The 23,901-nt window shown below is 40.0% G+C and overlaps 2 protein-coding genes across 4 annotated transcripts in view; one reads left to right on the forward strand and one right to left on the reverse strand.

The window, feature by feature from the left end:
• On the forward strand, positions 1–22,332 carry LOC108037219 (alpha-mannosidase 2). Of its 3 annotated transcripts, none has more exons than XM_017113760.2 (5): positions 1–313; positions 16,825–17,336; positions 17,417–19,436; positions 19,507–20,050; positions 20,188–22,332. In XM_017113760.2, exons 2-5 carry the CDS (start codon positions 16,923–16,925, stop codon positions 20,957–20,959), a joined length of 3,750 nt encoding a protein of 1,249 aa, XP_016969249.2. In that variant the 5' UTR covers positions 1–313; positions 16,825–16,922; the 3' UTR covers positions 20,960–22,332. The 3 variants fall into 3 exon arrangements, with proteins under 3 accessions (XP_016969249.2, XP_016969233.2, XP_016969240.2); XM_017113744.2 differs by lacking the exon at positions 1–313 and adding an exon at positions 7,851–8,105; XM_017113751.2 differs by lacking the exon at positions 1–313 and adding an exon at positions 9,215–9,446.
• LOC108037239 (DNA replication licensing factor REC) overlaps positions 22,236–23,901 on the reverse strand; it is a 9,058-nt gene continuing 7,392 nt past the window's right edge. The window contains exon 2 of the mRNA XM_017113769.2: positions 22,236–23,238. Within this exon, the coding sequence (XP_016969258.1) occupies positions 22,854–23,238 (385 nt within the window). The 3' untranslated portion in view covers positions 22,236–22,853. The remainder of the gene's footprint in view (positions 23,239–23,901) is intronic.

Here is a 23,901-nt window from a genome sequence, read left to right on the forward strand (position 1 = left end):
TCCAAACAACATTGCCGCTCGGTCGCATTATCGCATTTTATTGATTCGCAACGGCTAGAATCCTCGAGATAATTCAAATCAAGTATTGGGCAAATAGCGTGCCAATTAACTATCGCAATAAATATATCTGATTTTATAAATTTTTTATGTTAATTTAGACGCTTCTGTTTTAATTGTTTTTGCGCGGGTGTAAGTGCCTGTGTGTGTGTGAAGGATTACGGGGAATTGTAACTGTTCTGGGTGACAATGTGTGTGTGCGTGGGAAGTCAGGAAAAGCGGAAAAGTTATTAACAAAATCGTGGTGCAATAAAAGGTGAGAAATCTAAAGCTTGGACCTGCAACAATCAATATAGAAACCACCCCCCAAATCGTCCCTAAACCGGATTTCTCAGTCATCTACCAAACAAAGAAAATTGGTTGTTTTTTTTCCGGTGGTCCAATTATATTATCCGTCTAGACCGATTTTGTACTCGATTTGCAAGGGGGATGGCCAAAAATAAAACCAACATAAGAATCGGAGCAGACAAACTGTTACAAAATTGCAGCATAGGAAAAAGAAAATAAGAGGGGGGTCTTTAATTTATGCAGCTCATCTTTATTTAGCACTACTCGATTCCCTACTTGGACCCATTCATTGAGAATCGTTTTATCTTTTTATATACCACAACATACATATCTTCGAATAACAGGGGCGGTAAACCCGTTTGAGCATCTTGTGTTGTTTTTATACCCTTGCAGAGGGTATTATAATTTTGGTCAAAAGTGTGCAACGCAGTGAAGGAGACATCTCCGACCCTATAAAGTATATATATTCTTGATCAGGATCACCTCCTGAGTTGATATAGCCATGTCCGTCTGTCCGTCTGTCCGTCTGTCCGTCTGTCCGTCTGTCCGTCTGTCCGTCTGTCCGTCTGTCCGTCTGTCTGTCCGTCTGTCTGTTTCTACGCGAACTAGTCTCTCAGTTTTAAAGATATCGAATTGAAACTTTGCACACACCCTTCTTTCCTTTGCACGCAGTATATAAGTCGGAACGGCCGGGATCGGCCGACTATATCCTATAGCTGCCATATAACTGATTGATCGGAAATGCCATAACTCTGCTGTTTGTTAGGTTAGGAAGTTGGGACTTTCTAAGGGTTTTATATTTGGCCAATCAATCCGACGTACCAAATTTCATAAGGATCGGCCGACTATATCTTATAGCTGCCATATAACTGATTGATCGGAAATGCCATAACTTTGGTGTTTGTAAAGTTAGGAAGTTGGGATTTTCTATGGGTTTTATATTTGGCCAATCAATCCGACGTACCAAATTTCATAAGGAGCGTCCGACTATATCTTATAGCTGCCATATAACTGATTGATCGGAAATGCCATAACTTTGGTGTTTGTTAAGTTAGGAAGTTGGGATTTTCTATGGGTTTTATTTTTGCCTAATCAATCCGACATATCAAATTTCATAAGGATCGGCCGACTATATTCTATAACTGCCATATAAGTGAACGATTGGAAATGCCATAACTTTGGTGTTTTTAAAGTTAGGAAGTTGGGATTTTTTATGAGTATTAAGAATGCATTATGAATGATTTTGGAGAATATAATTTGCAGAATATTCTGCAAGGGTATTTCAACTTCGGCTCCGCCCGAAGTTAGCTTTCCTTTCTTGTTATTTAGTATTTTACCTCTGTTGTGCCATGCAATTCGCTTTTATTTGAGTTCTCTGCGACGCTGGGCATTGTATAATTCAATTTAAATTGATTTTTTCATTGTTGTGGTGTCCGTTTCACTTTTTTTTTCATTCTCGCGCGAGGGGCGCTTTCTATTCCACACTTTTCTTTCTGCACTTTCAAGCCCCCTTTTAATCTAACTATCTGGATTTGGGGTCTGCTGTTTGGCCAGTCTATTGGATTTTCGCACGCCTGTTATTATTACAACAGGAACGTGCTAATTGGAAGCCATTGGTCTTTGTTTATTTTACATTTACATACCCACTTAACTCTTGTATTAATTAAATATTTGTGATTCTGTTGCTTGAACAACAACAATTGTTAGTTTAAAAACAATTATTACGGATTTATTAATAGATCGAACGAGGCGAGATACCTTAAATCAAGTTTCAATCAAACTTCCATAACTTTTACTTGGCCTAAATTGAATTCGAATTGGACTAAACATATAGAAAAGTACTCTTTTCAACATGAATGATTAAAATTATATTTTTAGGGTAAAATTATACAATCTAGTTGTTATATTTTTCATATCATGACCGTAAGATATTTTTATTGTAATGAACATTAGTTTCCCAATTTATCTAAAAAGCTGAATATTAAAAGAATAGCTTAACATATTTTGAATAATTATCAATGGGTTTATAATGTTATATTTTCCATGTTTTTTGATCAGTCCCATTAATTGAATGCAATTTGTTGTTTCATCCTTAATGGTCGTTGGTTATTTCTCGAAAAAACACATTATTTTATTTTTCTCAATTCTTAGTTGCTGTAGACAGGTACTAAAACCATTCTAAGTGAGTTTTTGTTTCTTTGCGTGTCGCGGCGACGAATTTAGTTATTCGCACTAGCCGATAAAGATCTGGCTTGGCACGAACATAAACACGGGATTCCGAAACCCAAGTTCCCATGCTGTTGACTCAATCCGACTCTGTTTGCTTTTTGCTAATTTGCAATTTTTAAACATTAGGTATCGTATGTTTATCGGACATGCCGAACACATTTCCAGAATCGTTCGGTTCATTTGCATAAGTATCCCATTTCGCTGACAGAGAAAAGCTGCAGTGGTCAAAAATTCTCCTATAATCATAACAATCGATCGATCATCAAATGTAATGGCCTAAAATTTGTACCCCGCCCACGACGTCGGTGGTCAAGTGGCCAATGGAGCTGAAAATGTTTAGTGTCGGCTGGGCCCTTTGTAAATTCGAGACCTGCCAGGTTCATTGACTCCTCCAGGGTGCCAAACGACCGGGGACGATGATGATGATGATGACGACGATGACGTTGACGGAACTGCAACAGTTACAGCACCAACAAAAGCAGCACAAACCATGGCAAAACACCATCAACAGCAACAAAGCCAGTGCCACTTGCAGTCAACAGCTGGCAAAAAAATCAAAATACCTACCACAAAAACTTAAACCAATAAAAAAGGCAGGAAGGAAGGCCAAGTCCTGGTACTCTAAAACATTCAATACCCTTGCTGGTCGTTCATAAAAAGTTTTAAGGTACACAAATGTAAATCCCAATTCCACTGCAATTAAAGAAATATTTATGGTCTCAAAAAGGGTTTTTTTTGGTCCCTAAAACAAATGCTACATCCTAAGGCAATTGTGTGGAATTTCCAATTGAACTCTTCGATTTGCACGCCAAGTGTTCATAATATTTGCTTATTCCACGTGCAATCACTTTAAACTATTATAGAATCAAGGTTGATTGCATTGAGATGTAATTAAAGAATATTGGAGAACAAACAAGTTTAAAGATCTAAAACTGGTTTTCTATGCAAACAGCTTGTTAAAATATTAGATAATCGTGATTAAAAATGAGTTGTTAAAATCCATATATACCCGTTAGGAAGAGTATTAACCAAAACAAAACCGAAATTGCGGCTAAACGAAATGAAACGAGATTTCAATGCAGGAATTTCCATTACAAATGTTGCGGTTGTTAATGTTATTGTTGCTGTCAGTGAAGCCTGGTTGGTTGGCTTTTGTCAACTGTCGTTTGGGGCAATTGGGCCTGTGTCTAGCTATGGGATGTGCCCGAGATTGTGGCCAAATCGGAGGATTGGTAGTCTAGGAACGAGCTCTCAACGGCAACTGGCAATTTGACAAACGCTACACGCACTTGGCCAGAATCGTTATTCCACTGGAACCGGCACGTTGCACGTTTGGGCCGAGTGCAGAACTCAAATGTCGCTTTGGCTTCGAGTGCTGCCAACAGGCCAGGATGGGATGCAATTGACCCGAAAACAAAGTGGGCAAGTGGTGGAAAGGAACCAAACGGCACTGTGCACAGGCCGCAGAAACTCGTTCGAGTTGATTTGGCATCTTTGTTGTATTCATCTTGTGGTTCAATGAGTCAGCCCCGCAGTCCGGTCCGCATTTTCGATGCTTGACAACGTTCCGCCTTTCACCCGGTCCTTCCCTTCTGACCCTCTTGGTTCCGAATCTCTGCCCTCCATCGGTTTGGATGCCAGATGCCCATTTGCCAGGCCGTAAATGCGGTGGGGAAAGCAAAGACCAGGAGATGGGGCGATAATACAAGGGTCCGGGGAGTACGATAACCAGATGCTCTGATCCGCTCAGAATTAAACTTTTATAGGGGGTTGGGAAAGTTATCAATATACACAGCGAATTAAAACTTGACGGACGTCTGTCTGCAGTTTAAACTTTACGAATTAAAACAAAAACATGTCAGCATTATAAAAGTTACCATGACAGGTTGTAATTAAATTGTTTAATTTGTACTGAGGGCATAAAAAATGTTTTACAATAATGTTGGCATTTCATTAGTACACGTATCGCGATTAAAATTGTAATTTTTTAAACTTTGAGGTACTTTTTCGGAAAACATACAAGCTATATTCGCCTCAGCATTAAGATAAATTATATCTATAAAAAAGTATATTTTCATTATTGATTAATTTTGTTGTAACCCAGTGTTATCAAACATATTGCATTTGTAAAAAAATATGAACTAGAATACAAACACGGAAACACACTAAACAAATATTAAATAGAACAAACAAAGATATTGCAAAATTGATGAATAGTTACTGCCAAAGATGTAAGAAAGAGATAGATAGATAGCTAATCTAGCCACATTTCTAAAATTCAAATATTTGTGCAAGTAAAGATATGCAAAGTCACAACAGTGAATATATTTGTGCAAGTAAAGATATGCAAAGTCACAACACTGAATATAGTATTTTAAACAAATACAGAAACTAAATACCAATATCACCATTTTAATTTATTGCTTGATCGTATTGAAAATAATGAACTTACTCGAATGTGTAGGGTATAACTAGTTATCTATAATATCGTACAGACTTTGATCCAGACTCCGGGCTTCCCATTCTAATTTGCGCCTTCCTGCCAATGCCTTCACTTGCACTTGCCCCATCCATGTGGCCATCATCATAATTATCATCTGCGTCTTTGTGGCACATCTTCGCTGTCGTTTGTCGGTCGTCGCCGTCTCATTTGCGTGGGCTTAACAACAAACAGAAGACAACAGAGCCAACAACTTTTTCAAGGGCCTGTGCCAATTCTCGAATGCTCTCTTTCCGTCTCTGTTTTTGTTCTCCATTCTGCCTTTTATGGCTGCTTTTACTTGGCAATCGATAAACAACGACCTTCTCCCTCCTCTTCGCCATCAGAAATGGCCAGAAGTTACTGGGATTACTTGGAGGGGCATTCTCCAGTGCTCTTCCCTGGTTCTTTTGTCTCGTCCCGTTTAGGGGAGCTTATTCGCCACTTGAAGCTGCCAGCCAGTCAGCCCCTTGAGATGCACTCTCCTCACTTTTCCCACCTGCCCCCTTCATCAGTCAGTCATCAGCCATCGGGTACCTGCCCTCCATGCCTCGTCCTCGTCCTCTTCCTCATCCTGCTCCTACTTCCACTTGTTTCCAGGCATTTTTCAAAGTTAATTGTTGGCTGAGAAAAAATGCAGAAAGGCCGTTGAGGGTTAGTCCACTCCAGAGGCTGAAACAAAACCTATACTTCAAGAATTTCTACAGAAACTGGGACTAAGATTTGATGAATTCCCAATGCGGCAAAATCTAAATTCCCCAAAAGGTTGTTATAAATTCCTAAATGCAGATAAACTTAAATGTGAAATTGCGTTTTAAGTTTAATGATTCAAAAGCCATTCGCAGAATTTTTGTTAAAGATATGAAAGTAAATGTTTAAATTAAAAAATTTGATTCATAGTTTCATTGTTTGTATACATAGAAAATGATAGCGAACGAAGTTTTCTTTCAGATCCAGTCCCTAATGCTGGATAGGAACTATAACCTTAAACAAGTTCGTAGATTAACGCCAAGGTAAAGATTTCCACGTCGTGGCTTTAAAAGAACCGAAATGGTTCACCATTGGCCAACGACGTTCAAGAACTTTACAACAAATAATGGAAAATAATGTGTAAAACGAAATGCTATAAAAGATGTAAAAGATAATGTCTTGCCAAGAAAATTACTTTAAGGAGCTGTAAAAATACTCAAAATAGTGGAAAGGAACAACTTGTAAAAGCAAGTAATGCAGAAAACTTTCCCACAGTCTAGGAACAACAAATGCCAGCTGAGTAGGGAATTTACATTGAACTAAAAGGAAATGAAAACTATGTAATAGATGCCATAAGTTATAAATCATGCAGTTAAAATGTTAGAAAATTTCAAGCTTAATTGTAAAAATAGACTACTTTTAAATGTTGTGAGATTCTTCTGCATTTATATCACTTTAAATGTAAACGAGCGATATAAAAGTAATAAAACCTCTTCTTGAAGTAATCACATTTTCCTTTCAGTCCAGGTTTCTTCTGCAAATAATCGTAAGACGCAACAAGAAATAATTAATAAGTACAGCTGTCAACACTTGACAAAAAAGCAACAACCTAAAGCAATTTCTTTCTTTGGCCAACAAGGAACCACCGGGATTGGAATCCCAGTTGATGCTTCCCGCCTCAACCAGTTGTAAAACAAAAGTAATTCCAGCTGCTGCTAGAAAGGAGAAGAAAAGGGGGAGACTTGGCGAACACCTTCGCATACCAAGGCGTTCCGGGGGATTTTTCAGGTGAGGGGGCGGCCATGGATGACTATGTGGCTCTGATGTTGACGGCGCCGACAAAGCAAATACAAAAGCCAAACCTGGCCACCAGAATGAAAACAGAGCCAGCAACAACGTAACCGAGTAGGGATGCTATTTGTGTAATGCCAAGTGTAGCTAAATACAGGACTGGATATTATATTCTTGCTCAATCATACCGTTCTTAACTTCAACCCTTTTCTAAATACTTTTTCATATCCCGATTGGGTTTTGAAATCTTTTACAAGAGTTTTTCTTTACTAAACGAGAGCAAAAAATCTTTGGAATTCGTGCTTATGAAATATTTTTATTTTATTTCACTGAAATCACATTTTATCATAAACTCTTCGATAAAAACCACACCAAGGTCATTTGATAAGGTTTCTGATTGCTTTCATAAAAACCACACCAAGTGTGTATAGATTTCTCAATTTGATTCTATAAATTTAGAGTTTGCCGAAGTGTTTCTTCGTTTTTTTTTGGCGACAGTTTGAAAGTTCTAAAAATCTTTATTTATACAAATAGGGAAACACTCATTTTTCCGATTGATGTGAAATTTGGTATGTGAGCGAAACATGAGGAAGAAACCGATTTCCTTTGAGTTAGAAATATTTATGTTTTGTTTTAGCTACAGAAGCTTATCATTTTCAATACAATTTTTTTAAAAAGACATGTCTAGGTGGGCATCACTGGTGAAGGGACCCCCACTTGGAGGAGGGAGAAATGTGGCTGGTGCTGGTGCTACTGCAATTGCCGGCTGCTGACGAGCCGAGGTGACCCGAACGCAACCCGAATTCCTGCGGCCTCCTGGCTTCGCGGCTCAGTTGCTTTCGGTCCTTGGAAGCGGATGCGTCGCGAGCTCCTCCATTCTGTGCTGTGCTCCATTTGATCCCTTTTTTTTCGCCGGCAAGGACAACGCGAGTGGAAAAATACAAATAATTTAAAAGAGGGCCAGAGGATGGGGAATTGTTACAGCAAATCAGAGTGAAAGGTCAACAATGGCTTTGTAGCTTTGTCTCTAATTACGAGTTTTCCATTTAGAGCCAATAAAGGATTCAATTCGCTGTGCATTCATTTAAATTAAGCGAAAAAAAAGGTGGAAACTTTTCATTTCCTCTTTCTTTAACACTGTGTGAAACAAGGAAAAACTTTTAACCCAACGTTTTTGCGATTGTCCGTGTGGCGGTGTGTGAGTGTGTGTCTGTGTGCGGGCGCTGATTTATGTGTTTTGTCCTTGTCCCGCGCCAGGACGAAAGGACTTTTTTGCCATCTCGTTTTGTGTGTAAGTTGGTAATGTAAGTTTATGTAATAGACATGTAAATTGCAGTTTATTTTAAGGTCTAACAATGAGAAATGGAAGGACACAGTTGTAAACTGTTTTGCTCAGGACATTTTTTTATTTAATATCTTATCATATTCAATCTAGATCTTGTCTTGGCATAGTTATATGCTTTATACACCAGAAACTTGGCATATCTAACAACGTTTTACATTAAGTTAAAACTTTTTGATTTTATTTTCTGTAAAATGTAAATGTAACTGTCGGATAAAGTTTTCTTTTGAATGCATAACTCCTTTCATGAATTGATTGATTTTCAGTTATAAACTACACGTCTCAATAAACTCTCTATGGTTTTTCCAGTTTGTTTCATCTTTTGTTTGATAATGATTGTTAATATTGCCCATATAGGTATCCACTTATCATAATCAGCTGTTCTTTTGAGTATCATTATATCCTCTTCGTATGCGTGTTATATCTTTGTACTCCATAGGCCAGGAACTAAAAGATGCATCTGAAATTTCCCTTAAGTCTCATGTTTCTCCGCGTTCGCCTGCCACACGCCTGTGATCATTCCCCTTTCGCTGTCCGCCTGTCACTTAAGTCAGCTGGTGTATCGATTACCTCGATGAGTATATTTTCTCGGTTTCGTGCCACTAAAATTAGCTGGTTCGAACGACCCCCAACAAAGACACTTTGAGTCCGAATCCGAATACGACTCCGAGTCGAACTCCATGCGGTTATTATTTATTTTCATTAGTTCATACTCAAATTCCCCCGTCCGTTTTTGCGGATGGCGTGCTGTCAATTTTCCGGTGGCAGGTTTTGGGTTATTGCGATGTCATGTCATCATGCAATCGTATCGCTTTACCGCATAAACCGACCCGCACTCGCACTCGCACAAAGTAATCATTCGATCCACGTCGTCATTGGAGGATCTGCCTGGAACACCATATTACCAGGCGGCTGCTAATGATGCGTGAAAAAAGCGACCAAAACGTATGGGACACGTTGCTGATGGATGTTCCGGATGGGGGTTCCATTATTATTGGAGCCCAGTTAGCCACGGCTCGCTGTTGGCCTTGTGTCATTTGGCTTTGGCCACAGTTACACTTGGTTAGCGGACGCAGCAGCTGCCAAAGTTCTAAACACTCTGTTTGGATTTTATTTTTTTTTGCTAAATAGTGCAGAACCCGCTGTGGGCTTAAATGGTCATCTTTGGTCAATCAGCGTTGGACATTGAATTCTGTTTTTGTTTATCCAGTGGCCATTGGTGACCCGATTGCTAACGAGTCGCCATGGAATTCTTTTGGAAACCCGTTAATAAAAAGCAACATTTGATGCGTGAGTTAAATACATGTTTTTTGTCCACGTTTTGAATAAGTAACTATTACAATGAATTCTATAAGCCTGTTTAATTTAATGATGAATAAATCATTAACGCATTTTAAATTGCATATTGCTAGGAGCCATTTAACACTATTTATGGACAGACAATTATGTTTTAAAAGCTCACAAATTCACTATTATAAATTATGTACTTATGAGAGTGAACCAATTCAAATTAATAATTGTGTAATTCGAATTACATACACATATATGGAATGGCATGGAAAATGCATTTATTCACGCTTAATGCATTTGCAAATGGATAGAAGCCATAAATTTAAACACCATTTAAATGGGATCAAAAAAAAAAACGGACATGCCATAAATACTTATTAACATAAATCATGTTTAGTTTATGCGAGGTAATTAAATATATTAAAAGCGCTAATTTAATTACAGTAAGGGCAACGAATTGAAAATATTTATGAACCCTAGACACATTAAAAAAGACCAATTGAACGGGTATACTCGGGTAGACCATCCTAAAGAAAATCTGATCAAAAAAACTTTAATAGTCTGAAAGGCTTCAAAATCCCCAAGAAATTCTTAGTAATTTGAAGGAAATCCGCTTTGCTTGGCCTCATTACCTTGAAGCTCCCAATTAGTTTACACCTTAAGTCAACAGTGAGTGAGAACTTTTATTTCGTTAGGTAAACAAATGGGGACAATAGGTCTGTCTTTGGACCCACTTCACAGCGGGTCCGTATCTGGATCTTGGGGAGCGAATGGTGTCAAACCGCTTGAGGTTGCAACTCACTCAAAGTTCCCACAATACGGGCATCTAAGCCATATTTACTTACGTATATGGAAGCGTATACATTACAGCGTATGCGAGTGAGTGTTTTCCCACCGTTTAGCTCCATGAAATTGAAACGGAAAATTTCATAATCAAAGCCATAAACGTTGTTATTGTTCGCAATGCTCCCCAAGATACCCATACCCTCCCAATTTTCTTTTGTCTTGGCACCGCGTGAAAAAATGGAAAACAAAAACAAGAATTAATTTTCATTTCATTTTTCTCTGCGTACATACATTTTACCAAACAAGGCAAAAACAAAAAGCAAAGACCAGTCCAACGCAAACAGCAAAACCATCCGCACAATGTAAAAGTCTCACGTTTCTGGAAAAAAGACTCACATTTTATGAGGCGACTTGTGCTTTGTCAGCATCTAAAGCATTTTATAGCTTTCGGCGTTAAGGTCTTAGCCCAAGCCATATCAATAAACTAATATGGGTTTAGGGGTACAAAAAGTAATCTTAAATTGCTAGAAAGGTGGCTTAAAGAAAGCCGAGGAGAGTACCTATATTTGTAATGTTATTAAGTGTGCACCAATAAAATTTAAAAATGGGATCGTGTACCTAATGAACATTTGTCTTACCAATTTGTATTGCAAGTTTAGGATTAAATTCATTATACTTAAGGCACTTCTTATATTAAATCCATAGTATGTTAGGAATCTTTATTCAATATTTTCTATAGATTACACCACAAAACTCATATAGATATTTGTCAATTAAAGTTTTCTGAAATGCTAATACCATATTTGTATAATTATGCTTTTATGTCAAAAACATTAGCAACACACACATTCGTGGTATGTGTCACCCGGAAAATAATATTATTTGCGGTTGCAATCAATTTGATTAGCACAATCTGTACGGTGTGCATAGAAATGCCATTAATTGGTGGCAAATCAATTGGACTCACCTGATGGGGAAATATGTGGATACATGGTGCCATGGTCTATTCGATGAGTGTTTAAGTGGCTGGAACGGAAGAGCTTTCTGTTTATCCTCTCTTCGTGGGCCACTTTTATCGCAATCAATTGCAGAAATTAGCAAATGAGTTTTGATTGCTTAATAACCGAAACCGCTAGAGGAAATAATCCAAAAGCAATCGAAGAGCAACTTTCTATTGACAATGGTTGAGTTCCAGTTCCTGTGGGAAATAGGGAAAACCCGATATGGATGTGGTATACGTATACGTCCATATACCGTATGGCTGCAGTTGCTCCGCTCCCAAATTCCTTTTTTCCCGTTGACATTTAATCAACATTGGCGCTACTCCCGCTGTTTTCCCCTCCAAACAATCCCTTTATGGTCCGACTGGCCCGTGCTTTTGGCCAAGTTTATGGGCACAGACTCTAATGTTTTCGTGTTTTTTTTTTTTTTCGTTTGGCCATATGTCACGACTGGCGTCGCTGCATAAGTGAGTAACTGTGAATTCGCCGGGCTAGCTTCAAAAGTTCTACTTGTCTAGCGGGCATATACGTACATGGGCTAGGCCCCCTCAATCCCCTCCAAAATTCCCTGGCTCGCTTCGTTGGGTTGCCATTGACATGGGGACTTACTGCAGCGGGAGTTCTTTTTTCTAATTTTTGTTGTTGTTTTGGTTCCATTTACTCAATTGTGGTCGTCGAGTGGGTGAGTCGCAGGAGGGAGGTGTGATATGTGGGGAGCGAACTTTGTTTTATGGGTTGTAAAACATAAAGTAGAAAAGCATAAATCGTAAGGAGAAAGCAGCGAATTTGTTTTAATGAGGTTTCCAACAGAATGGTAATATTTGTATTTGTCATGCGTAGATACACATTTAAAGAAATTTAAAGGGACCAAAGGTACTTCAGTCATTTTAAAGTCTATAGACCTCTTATTTCAATTCAAATGTGCTGTAGCAATGTTTTAAATAGGCGAAATTTGCTAATCACATTGTTAATATGGTGAATTTCTCTATTAAATAAAGCTTTACATCGGTTAAAGTAATTTATATAAACTTTAATTGCTAGTTGCTAGTAGCACACTATCGAAATAATTGCATATGGGGAACCGCAATTAACCAACACAAAACTATTTGAAGAAAAACTTCTCTGATGGCTAAGTGTATGTTATTAAATTTAAGTAAACTATGTAAAACCTTGTTGCAATTATCCATTCTAAGTGAACCTCTGATTTACTGCTATGCTTATTTTCGTGGTTTAAATGCAATTACAAGCAACGAAATTAAAAGTGGAACAATCTTGATTATGGTGTTACATCTTTTGCTGGATCTTGCGAACTTCCTCCGGTAATTGCCCTCCATATGTCGCCCCCACCTAATAGTTCCCATAATTTTAAGGCCTGTTTCTGGTTGCTGCTTCGCTGGCTATGCTAATGACCCACTATATCTGGGCCTAAGTTGGCCCGGATGGTCTCAAGTTATTTGATTTTTTTTCGAGTTTCATACGATTATATGGTGGGCACATGCCAAACCCACACGCTCTACTGGCGGCTTAACCGGCGCATTACTCATGCTCATCTGCCCCGGAAAATTGCCATAACTGGTTGTTCACCCCTTCCCCATATTTTCTTCTTCGGTCGCTTTGGTGCAACGTTAGTTTCTTTAATTAAAAAAGCATGAACTCTTTGTGAAGTTCTGGGACCTTACTAAACTCCCTGCCCACAGCGGAGATCGCATTGCCCACTTTCTGACATCGGCAAAAAGGAAGCACAGGGAACCTCAGCTGCCTCTCCTAAAGTCCAAAGTCATAGTTGAAATTTGTGTTTTCATACTCTTTCTGAAAGTGTTATAAGTTTGGCTTAAAGTTAGTTTAAATGGCCCCTTTTTATAATGCAGATCATTTTTGTAATTAGAGAAAGGGGCTGAACAATAAAGAAATTCTAAACCAGAAATAATAATAGCTTAAATTTCTACATATAAATTTATTAACAACGTTTAACAAAAATGTTTTTATGGTGTTGAGCAGAACATGATGGTCTTAAGAATATAAACAATCAATATATAAAAAAAAAAGTTTTATAATTAATAGAGGGTATAAAAGTTTCGTCTTGTCCAGCTCGATTTCCCTTCTCGTTTTTTCTTGGTTATTTTTTTGGGGAACTTTTTGCGTTTGCCGCTAAGAAAACAGTTTTTTAACCGTTTTAAGTTTGTTGAGGTGCTGGGGCAAAGGGTTTTTTTTATTTTTGCCTTCAACTGCAGCTGCAATTTCCGTGCCATTTATGCAAACTATTGTTCTTGTTGTTTTCGGCCTTCCAACGCTTACCATTTTTAAACTGAATTTACGTTCACACTTCTGCCTTCTGTTTGGCGTTTCTTTCTTGGCCTCTTTTTGGCTTCCTTAGGTGACTGCAATGACTTTCAATTAACTTTATGCTTCAAAGTTTTAATTAAAAGGAAATTACTTTTTTTCTGCCATTTAAAGGTGTCGCAATTGTTAGTATTTCTATGAATACAATAATAAAAAAACGACAAATTTGTTTCCCATTTCATTTCTACGAAAGTTTGTTAACTAAAATTCAATTGGAAAAGTATTATGAAATTGAATAACAGCGATACAAAACTACGCCCACACAAAAAAAATAGGAAAATAGCTAACAGAAAAGTTCACAATTGATTCCGAGTGCTTTCAGAAAAGTTTTCCATACACAAAACTACAAATTTGGTTGGCAAGAGCACAAAGAAGGCCAACCGAACCAACCAATACATCATTGTAAACACGTAGGTTTTAGTATATCACATTTTAGACTAGCAGATACCTATTTTATGAGATGAATTAATTGTGTATATACATCAAACTTTAAAACAAGTAGACTGAATAAAAAAAAAGTACAAAGTGTGAGCATAAGTTGTAAAGTAATACATTAATAAGAATAAAGTTTATAAGTTTGGCTTTTTTAAACGTCTAACATAACATAACTATTTGGAATCCGGATACCCATTCAACCTTGCCATTTCCACAAGCAGGGTAGCAAAAATATCCATTTGCATTGAAAACATTCACATGGGCGCCTCGAGTTGCAACTCCAAACGAAATTAAGCTCCCTCAGAGGAGACTTCAAAGGGTCAAGGGGCCAAAAGGGGCAAAAAAAAAAACAGCAGGACAAAAGGCAAGGACGAAAAGGGAACTAGGATAGGAGCAAAGCTGACTTCTTGAGCTGGGTTTGCTGATATGGGTATAGCGAAGGTTGGAAAACACACAAACACGCACACCCACAATCAGAAAACAGGAAAATAACTAAGGGAAAACGAAACAACAAAATCATTTTCCAACTCGAAATTATATCGTGCAGAAGGAGAAAAGTGATGGGAAGCCTCCACAAAAAAAAAGGATAACACGTCAAAAGAAACCGAAGGATGTTATATATACGTACGTGTTGACTCCCAGATGAAGGTTGTCATCCATTCGGAGCGCTAAAAAAGGTTGACAAAGTGCAATTTGCAATGGAATCAAATTTGCCAGAAAACTCTTGGAAACATTCGTGATGACAGCAGCAAAGACCCCTTTTCTATTTCTAAACATTTCTTAACTTGATACACTGAAAAAATAATAAGCAGCTTAGCTTAAGCCAGGATCAAATAGCCATTTAGCTTTAGTATAAAATAAATTGAAGTTTCGTTTAATGTTTGCTCAAATGTTATGTAAATGGAATTATATTAATTGATACATTCCAAATACCTTGTAATCAGAAAAATTTTATACAATACTTTATTCAAAAAGATAATGCTTTCAAGTAACAGAAACTAGAAAAATATACATTTGTTTCTTGTTTAATAATTTATTTGTTAGTCTGCAAACTTTTTTTTCCTGACCGACTTAAATTCAAATTGTTTTCCAAGTTTCAGAGGGAATCGTATTTTTGACGTGCATTTATGCAGGATAAATTTGCTGGCAAAATGTTTTGATGGGGGTCAAGGACAAGATGCCCGGAGCAGTTGACGCTTGCCTTCTTGGGTTTCCTTTTCCAGGAAGTTATTAAGCTCCTTCGTCGGAAGGAAGTGAAAATATTCGACTAATTGAAATAATTGAGGCAAACTTTGTTGGGAATTGTTGGTTGGGAGAAGTTTTCCAGTATCAGAGATCTTAAAATGCTGTGTTGCCCCCGGAATCTCTAGCAGTTCCCCCTTCCCTTTGACCAATTCTAGAGAGCTTAAGCTTTGGTTTCCCAGTTTTATTTTTCCATACCACGTTTGCCACAAAAGAGGAGAAATGAATGGGGCTCTTGGGACGAGGGGAAACGCTTAAATTACCATAAGAGTGGCTTGGGGGGCGGCTATGGTGGTTCCGTTGGGTGACAGGTGGTGGCTTGTGGCAACATCAGTTAATGCCCACTGATTAGCATGAAGCCCCCCTTTTACCCCTTTGGCCAAGTGAAACATTTGAATGGAGCTGCAATCATACAACGATGCTGCTGCTCGTTGGACCTTAAATGCTTTTAAATTTTAATTAAATGGAATGCAGCGTTCAGTTGGCAGGAGATAATGTTTTCTCTGCGTGTCGAACAGAAATAAAAACCCTAAATTATGGCCAATGGCAAATACAAGTGAATAAATCATGTTCAGTAGTGGAAAGTATTCATTTGCTTTTGCTGGCTTTTTGTCTCTCATTTGTGGGCTATTAATTTAATTTTGCGCATTGTGTTGCCAGAGGATTTTAAGGAGTTTCTGGCTCCATCATGGGTAAAAGTTTGTGGCATACTATGCCATAATTTCATCATTGCAAAAAGTTCTGCGAACATGTGAAGAGTTTTTGATTGAGTTTTCAGTTTGCATAGTTCGTTAAGTTAGTTTGACTGGTGTGCTTGGGTATTTTTGACGTGCTGACGTTTCTAGACTGAACTTTGACCTCAAAACACGAAGGTTATAGCAAACATTTATAGGTTGGTTGCTTTATTTTATACTACCTTATGTATACGGCTTTGACATTTGCAAGTAAAAGGATATTATAAGAATGTTTCTTTTTATTTTAATCAATTCAGTTTTATTTCACATTTTCTGGTTTTAATTTTGAGAAGCATAAAAGCACCTCGCTTAGAATTTTACTTATTCCGGCCAAGCATTTATGCATTCCTTACACCAGGCTCCAGGCATTTTCCCTCCTGCGTCCTTGTTATGGTTTAATTAAATTCTCCACTAAACTTCCTGCCCTTGTCCGCATAAAATATTCAAACACTCTTGCGGCAAGGACAGCCCAGACGGGATTAGTGTTGGAAAAATAAAATCAGGAACCGGATTAAGCTTGGAATGGATGAGGTCTCCTACAGCTACGCTTTTTATAGTTTCTGCATGCATAAACGGCTTAAATGATAGTTATTCTGGATTAAAAGCAGTGTTTTTCAGATAAACAAAGGCATCCTTAAGGAAATGATTTCCAAAAGACTGGTTTTATAAATTATACAGATTTTAACTTGGTTAGAAATGAGATATATAATAAGCGATAAAACATATTTTTAACATATAACATAACTGTATTTGAAATCCGTATACAATTGCTTAAGTAAAACACCTCTATATATTAAAGTTGCAAAATTAAAAATGTTTATATCCTTGCAATATTTCCAGATGTAGAACACAGCCCTAGGAAGGAAGAAGAAGCCCAGTGCCAAGATAATCTGGGGGAATCCCAACCGGGGACAAGCAAACGCAGTCCACTGACCAGGATGTCGTTCAAGCTCTTTCGCCGCGGATCGGCGCGGTGCATCGGTCTACTATCGGCGTTCGTGACGATCCTACTCTGCCTTTACTACATCTCCATTGGCCAGCCCAATCCGGCGCCCATTTCCGAGACGGGTGCTCCGTCGGCGGCATTACGTGGTTCACCACTCAATGCAATAAACGGTTTCAGCGTGGGCGCAGGTTCATCCGCGATATCCCACCAACAGAAGATACATACCGCGATTGTGTCGAACCAGAAGAGATCCTCGGAAGCGAAGGTGGCGCAGACAACTGGGTCGCCGGAGTCGCAATCGGAGGAGGAATATACCAACAGCAAATGGGGCGACAAGTGCTACGAGTTGCTCCAGAGCAACACGAATATAACCGCTAGCGAGGAGCACAGCAAGTTCGACTTTCAGGTGAGGGGAACACCACACTTCAAGTCTTGGTGTTTAATGCATTTTAAAATATCCCTTTACTTATTATGTTACTCTTCCAGCCGGAATGGATGCGCTCGAAGGAGTACTGGGATCGAGGTTTCGAGGAGCGCTTTGATGCGCAGAAAAAGGACAAACAGCGGCCACCACTGAAAATCATAGTGGTTCCGCATTCCCATAACGATCCCGGCTGGCTGAAGACCTTCACCAACTATTTCCAGTCGGATTCGCGTCAGATCCTCAACCTGCTGGTGACCAAGATGCAAGAGTACACAGACATGACGTTCATCTGGTCGGAGATCAGTTTCCTGCAACTTTGGTGGGATCAGGCGCATCCCACCAAGCAGCGAGCACTAAAGCGGCTGATTGACTCGGGTCGCATCGAAATAACCACTGGTGGATGGGTGATGACGGATGAAGCGAACGTGCATATTTACCCAATGCTGGATCAGCTCATCGAGGGCCATCAATGGCTGAAGAACAACCTGAATGTGACGCCGAAAGTGGGCTGGTCCATAGATCCCTTTGGACATGGCAGCACCGTGCCATATCTTCTATCCGGAGCGAATTTCGAGGGCACCATCATTCAGCGGATTCACTACGCCTGGAAGCAGTGGTTCGCCCGCCAGCAGTCGGGTGACTTCATCTGGAAGCCCTATTGGAGGGGCAGAAACGGAAAGGACAGTGAGACTGGCAGCCTGCTTACCCATAACATGCCCTTCGATATATACTCGATCAAGGGCTCGTGTGGTCCTCATCCCTTTATCTGCCTAAACTTTGACTTCCGCAAAATACCGGGCGAGTACACAGAATACTCCGTAAAAGCCCAATTCATTACGGACGATAATCTGGAGGCAAAGGCGCAGCTGCTGCTTGAGCAGTATGCCAGGACCGCCTCTTTGTTTCCCCACAACGTGGCCCTCATCCCGGTCGGCGATGATTTCCGTTATAACAAGGATCGCGAGGTGGATCAGCAGTATCAGAACTACAAGAAACTAATCGATTACATTATGGCCAATCGGAGGCTCTACAACGCAGACATCCGCTTTGGGACACCCAGCGATTACTTTGAAGCCATCAAGGAGCGCATGAAGGATCGCAGTCCTGGTTTCCCCAGCTTCAAGGGCGACTTCTTCGTTTACTCGGATATTTTCTCGGAGGGCAGGCCGGCTTACTGGTCGGGATACTTCACCACACGTCCCTTCTACAAGCTGCTGAGTTCCGAGCTGGAGCATCAGCTGCGATCCGCAGAGATTGTGTTCACCCTGGCCTACAACACTGCTCGCCAGGCGAAGCGCGAGAATGCGATCAAGATCTACGAAAAAAACTATGAGCTCATCATTAATGCTAGACGAAATCTGGGACTGTTCCAGCACCACGATGCCATCACTGGTACCTCCAAGGCGGCGGTGATGCGAGACTACGCCATGCGTCTATTCGAGAGCACCCAGAACATGGTCAAGATGCAGGAGTCCTGTCTGGAGCTGCTGCTTCAAAAGGGTCAACCCCGACATCACGGTTTCTTGCTCAGCGAATTCGAGCGGGATAACTTCAACAAGCTGCCGCGTAAGATGCCCATCCAGATGGCCAACGGGGACGACTCCACGGCCACTGTTTCTGCGGGAGAAGGTGGAGCGGGTGGTTCAGTTTCTGTCGGATCGATAGGAAGCTTTGTCCTGTACAACTCGCTGGCGCAGAAGCGGGTGGAAATCGTCACTCTGCGCGTCCAGCATCCCAATGTGAAGATACTCAACGATAAGGGCGTGGAGTTGAGTCACATCCAGATCAATCCGGTGTGGAACATCACGGACACCTACGAACAGGGACTGGGCACATCCGTTTCCGGTACAGTGGGACGCATTCGCACCTCGACACGGCAGTTTGAAGTGATGTTCGTGGCCGAGCTGGAACCCTTGTCCCTTAGCACGTATCGCGTCCAGGTGGACGAGGTGAACTTCAAGCGGAACATTGCTACCATCTACTGTGACGACTGCACGGAAACAGCTCCTGCAGGAGTGAGTCCGCCGGATGAAGCCGAAGTCTCGCCCTCTCCAGTTTTTGGGGCTCGTGCCAAGCCAGCAGGTGAGATGCATTTAATTTATTAAAGTTATTTTATAACATGTTTTACTCACGTGTTTATTCTTGTCTACAGGCGATATTCAGTTGGAAAATCCCCATATGCGTCTACTGTTCGACGAGAAGAGTGGTTTCCTCAAGACCATCACGCGTAAGAACCAGAAAAAAGAGCTCTTGAAACCGCTGCAGTGCAACATCAAGTTTGCCGCCTATCGTAGTGCTCAATTTCACTCGGGTGCATACCTTTTCAAGACCGATCCTGAGCAGAGTGAGGCCGAGAAGGAAGTGCTCGAGGGCTACACTGATATGCGCATCATTATCACTTCGGGACCGATAGCCAGTGACGTGACCGTCATCTACGGCCCCTTCCTGGCCCACACGGTGCGCATATTCAACACGCGAACTCACTTGGATGCGGCTATATATGTGGAAAACGACATAGACTTTGAGCCACCACCCAAAAACCGGGAGACGGAGCTGTTCATGCGGTTGGTCACCAACATAGATAATATTGCTCAAGTCCCGCTGCAGCGGGATCCTCTCAAGGAGCCGGCCGATGCGGCTACCATGCCTGAACTTCCCGTCTTCTACAGCGATCAAAACGGCTTTCAGTATCATGAGTAAGTTCAGCTACTTGGGAAGAACCTCCCCAAGACTTGGAAAATTCGATTAGTTTTTGCCATTTTCCAAATTTGAGGAGTATATTTTCAATGTTTAAAAGACCTTATGCTAATAATGCCATTCCTTGTTTGATTAGACGTATAAAAGTGCCGGCAATTGGCATCGAAGGCAACTACTTCCCCATCACCTCGGGAGCTTTTATCCAGGACACGCGGCTGCGCCTCACTCTGCTGACGACCCACGCCCAAGGAGCGGCCAGTTACGAGCCGGGCCAGCTGGAAGTGATGCTAGACCGGCGCACCCTGTACGACGATTATCGCGGGATGGGCGAGGGCGTCGTGGATAGCCGTCTGACGCGCCACAAGTTCTGGTTGCTGGTGGAGGATCTACCTGGTGGTCAGCATGTCACGCAACCGCCCAGCTACAAAGTGCTCAGTCAGCAGGCACAGCAGCTGGCCAATGCACTGCGCTACCCGCCGAATCTTTACTTTGTGAGCAGCCTGGAGCAGCCAGAACTGTCCGCTGCTCTGTTGCCCTTGGTCAGGCTTCTGCCCAAGGGAGCGCTGCCGTGCGATGTTCACCTGACCAATCTGCGCACCCTATCCGATCCGGAGCTGCAGCTGTTTCCGTCCGCCTCGGCTCTGCTGGTGCTGCATCGCCAAGGATTTGATTGCAGCGTGAGCGCCAGCAGGGAATTGTCCATGGAGGCCATCTGTCCTTTGTCCAGCAAGGGATTGGGTAACGTGCAGCTCGGTCGGCTCAGCCTGCACACAATCGAGGCCACCAGTCTGACGGGGACGGAGCAGAAACCGTCGAAGGATAGCTTTCACATACGCTCTCTGGCCGAGATCAGTTTGGAGCCCATGGAGCTTCGTACCTTTAACCTCACATTCCGCTCGGAGGTGTGAGGTGGTTAAAGCCCATCAAGCGGAAATATTTATTGTATTTATTTGTGGTTTAGTTCGCATAGTTAGTGGTATGCGCCAAGTGCAAAGTTCTCAGCTTTATTTAGTTCTCGTCACGTCTACTGTCTGTCTTCAACAGTTTTGAAAGTACAAAGCACACGACATAGTTATAAACACACAATAGGGTGGGTAGATTTTTTTTTTGTTGAATCATACAGTATAAAGGTTAATGAAAAATTCTAGGCACGGTCGCCCTGCAGATTTTTACAGGATTACAGGTCAAAGCTTAAGGAAAATGAGGCTAAATTTTGAATTATATTTTTATGGCCCAGTTATTCCCCTAAATAATAGCCAATTTTTACTAAAGTATTCGTATGTACTCTTCTACATGTTTAAGAAGTTTAAATTGGGATTAACTTTCATGGCAAATATTATTTCATTTTAGCGGCTATGAAATTTGTAAAAAAAAAAAACCCGTTATGGATTTAAAAATGCCTAGAGTTAACCATAGATTTTTTTAAAGTTTATAGTATATTTTTTTCATTATGTAATTCGACCCACCCAAACATGAATGATGTCAAACTTACAGCCTAACTCAATATAATAGGCCAAAATACCCAACTCGTCTGCCCAGGGCAATGCATTCCGGTTAGCTATATTCCCCCAGCTTTATTATTGAAATATCTGTGCAATAATCTTGAACTAAACAGCACTATGGAAATGATACGGCTTAGATTTAAGGACTAGCTTGATTTTAGATTGAAATATTTAGACAGAAAATTAGTAACAAATTTTCGTTTTGTTCGCGCGTTTGGCGTTCGTATCGATTTGTTTAGACTGATTAGCCTAAAACGATTGCAAAATTGGCATGTATTATTAATCTCAATTACTCTAACCAATCCTAGCCCTTAATCCAGAACTAACCAAAACACAGTAATATCTCGAATGTAAAATCCCTAGATATACACAAGTGTATGTAGGATATAAGTTTTAAAAGAGCAACGTAGTGGGGTAGCAAAAGTATAAGCCAAATATTACATTACATTCACTAGCAATATTGTATATAGTCGAATAGGATTTCCAGGCACGGTAAAAATAGCTCTAATAACCGATAAACCACCTAGATCTAAGCCCCTCTCTCAGCTCTTGTATATTGTCGTATACGAGAGTTGTTCAAATAGTTACTATTGACTTCTGAAACAAAGCATTCAAAACAAGCAAGACATCAACTTTAGAATACCCAGAACTTAAGGACGAGCGAAGAACGATAGAACACTTCTAACGAATACAAATGTTTTGTGTATTTATTTATAAAATCTTATTACATTATATCTAATTTTATGGATACAAGAAAATAAAGTATTAAATGAAACCAATTATGGAAAGGGTGTTTGTAATATAAAAATAAACTATTGTATCTTTGATCAGTTGGTTTTTTTGTAAGAAATGATTTTCTTGACAACTTGGTAACTGTGTGTATGTAAGAAACGATTTACTTAAAAAATAAGTATTAATAAGAAACGAATGGCGAAGCCTAATAGTACATTTGTTGTTAGCTTCAGGCGTTGATTTCATTAACGCAGAACATGGGATTTAAGTAGGTTTACTTTTAACACGCAGTGTTGTGGTAAAATTAAATAACTATGCTCCCTAAAGTATGCTTCTGCATTCAAATTCTTACAAAATTAGAACACAATAACATAAATAAATATTATCTATTTTCTCCAAATTTAAATTTCACTATGAAAATATCAACGATAACAATGTTTTCAGTCATAGTTATTTTTAATATATGCCTAGACATTTTTTCCCAATTTAACAACCACTTTACTAATACTTAACAGGAAAGAAAACCACAGACAAAAGTCAAATATTGACACGTTAATTTGTAATTTCCTTAGTCTGGAACCACTTCGTACATATTTGCGCCCTTCATGAGCAAATAGCCGGCCACGTTGGCCATTTCCACCACCTGGCCGATGCCGGTCAAGATTCCAGCTCTCGTTCCGATCTCCTTTAGCTCCTCGTACTCAAATATACGCCTCCCCAATGCAGCCGATCGTTTTTGCATCAACTGGACAAAATTGCGTAGTTGAGCGCTTTTTCCGCCGCCTCTTCCTCCTCCTCGAGTTCCAGATCCACCAGAGCTGGACTTAAGGCTGGTCTGGGCGATGCTCTCGGTCAGCAGGGCGATCACATCCCGCACGTGCGTAGGGCTGACCACATGGGAGAGATCCAGCCGGGCACGTGCCTGAGACAAGTGAATCAGCCCAAGAAGTTGTCTAAGAAAATGATAAGGAAATTTTAACTGATTACATTTTTAATTCCTTTTATCCTAATTTAAAAATAAGATAAATCATATGCATTTTTCCATCGTAAATGTAAAAATATCTTAAACTTATTTGAAAATACCTTAGACTTAAAATAATTTTATGGTTTTAATATGTTTTTATGAAGATCTTAAAAGCTTATGTTTTATATATGTATAATGTAGGTTGAGGAAAATTAAATTCATATCTTGTACCCACCAAAATTATAGTAAGATAAAATATAAAAACTTGTAATTATTCAGCAAGGTAAATTAGTTGAAATATAACCTTCTAGATTTTAAAAATGTTTCTAAGCCATAAATTGGACACCCAGTTTGGCGCCTAAGTCTTTTGATTTCACCCTTTTTGGTAATAGTTCTTTGAACGTGTCTTCTTTTATTCTTAGCCATTTATTCGTAATTCAGACGATTAAGAGCTCGAGGCCGTTTGTTGGTCTTGCCTTCTTGACCCCTTATTAATTTCGCATCTTGTTTTCGTCGTTACGCCTTTGGTAAAAAATTCTATTTAGTTATCTCCATATTGGCCCAAAACACGTTTTGGCAGAGAACTTTTTAGGATTTTGTAAGTCGTAGGCCCAGATGGTCGCGTTATGCTCAATCACAGCTAGCTTGGCCG

The sequence above is a fragment of the Drosophila rhopaloa genome, unplaced genomic scaffold (genome assembly GCF_018152115.1).
Source record: "Drosophila rhopaloa isolate 14029-0021.01 unplaced genomic scaffold, ASM1815211v1 contig_167, whole genome shotgun sequence".
Taxonomy (NCBI): domain Eukaryota; kingdom Metazoa; phylum Arthropoda; class Insecta; order Diptera; family Drosophilidae; genus Drosophila; species Drosophila rhopaloa.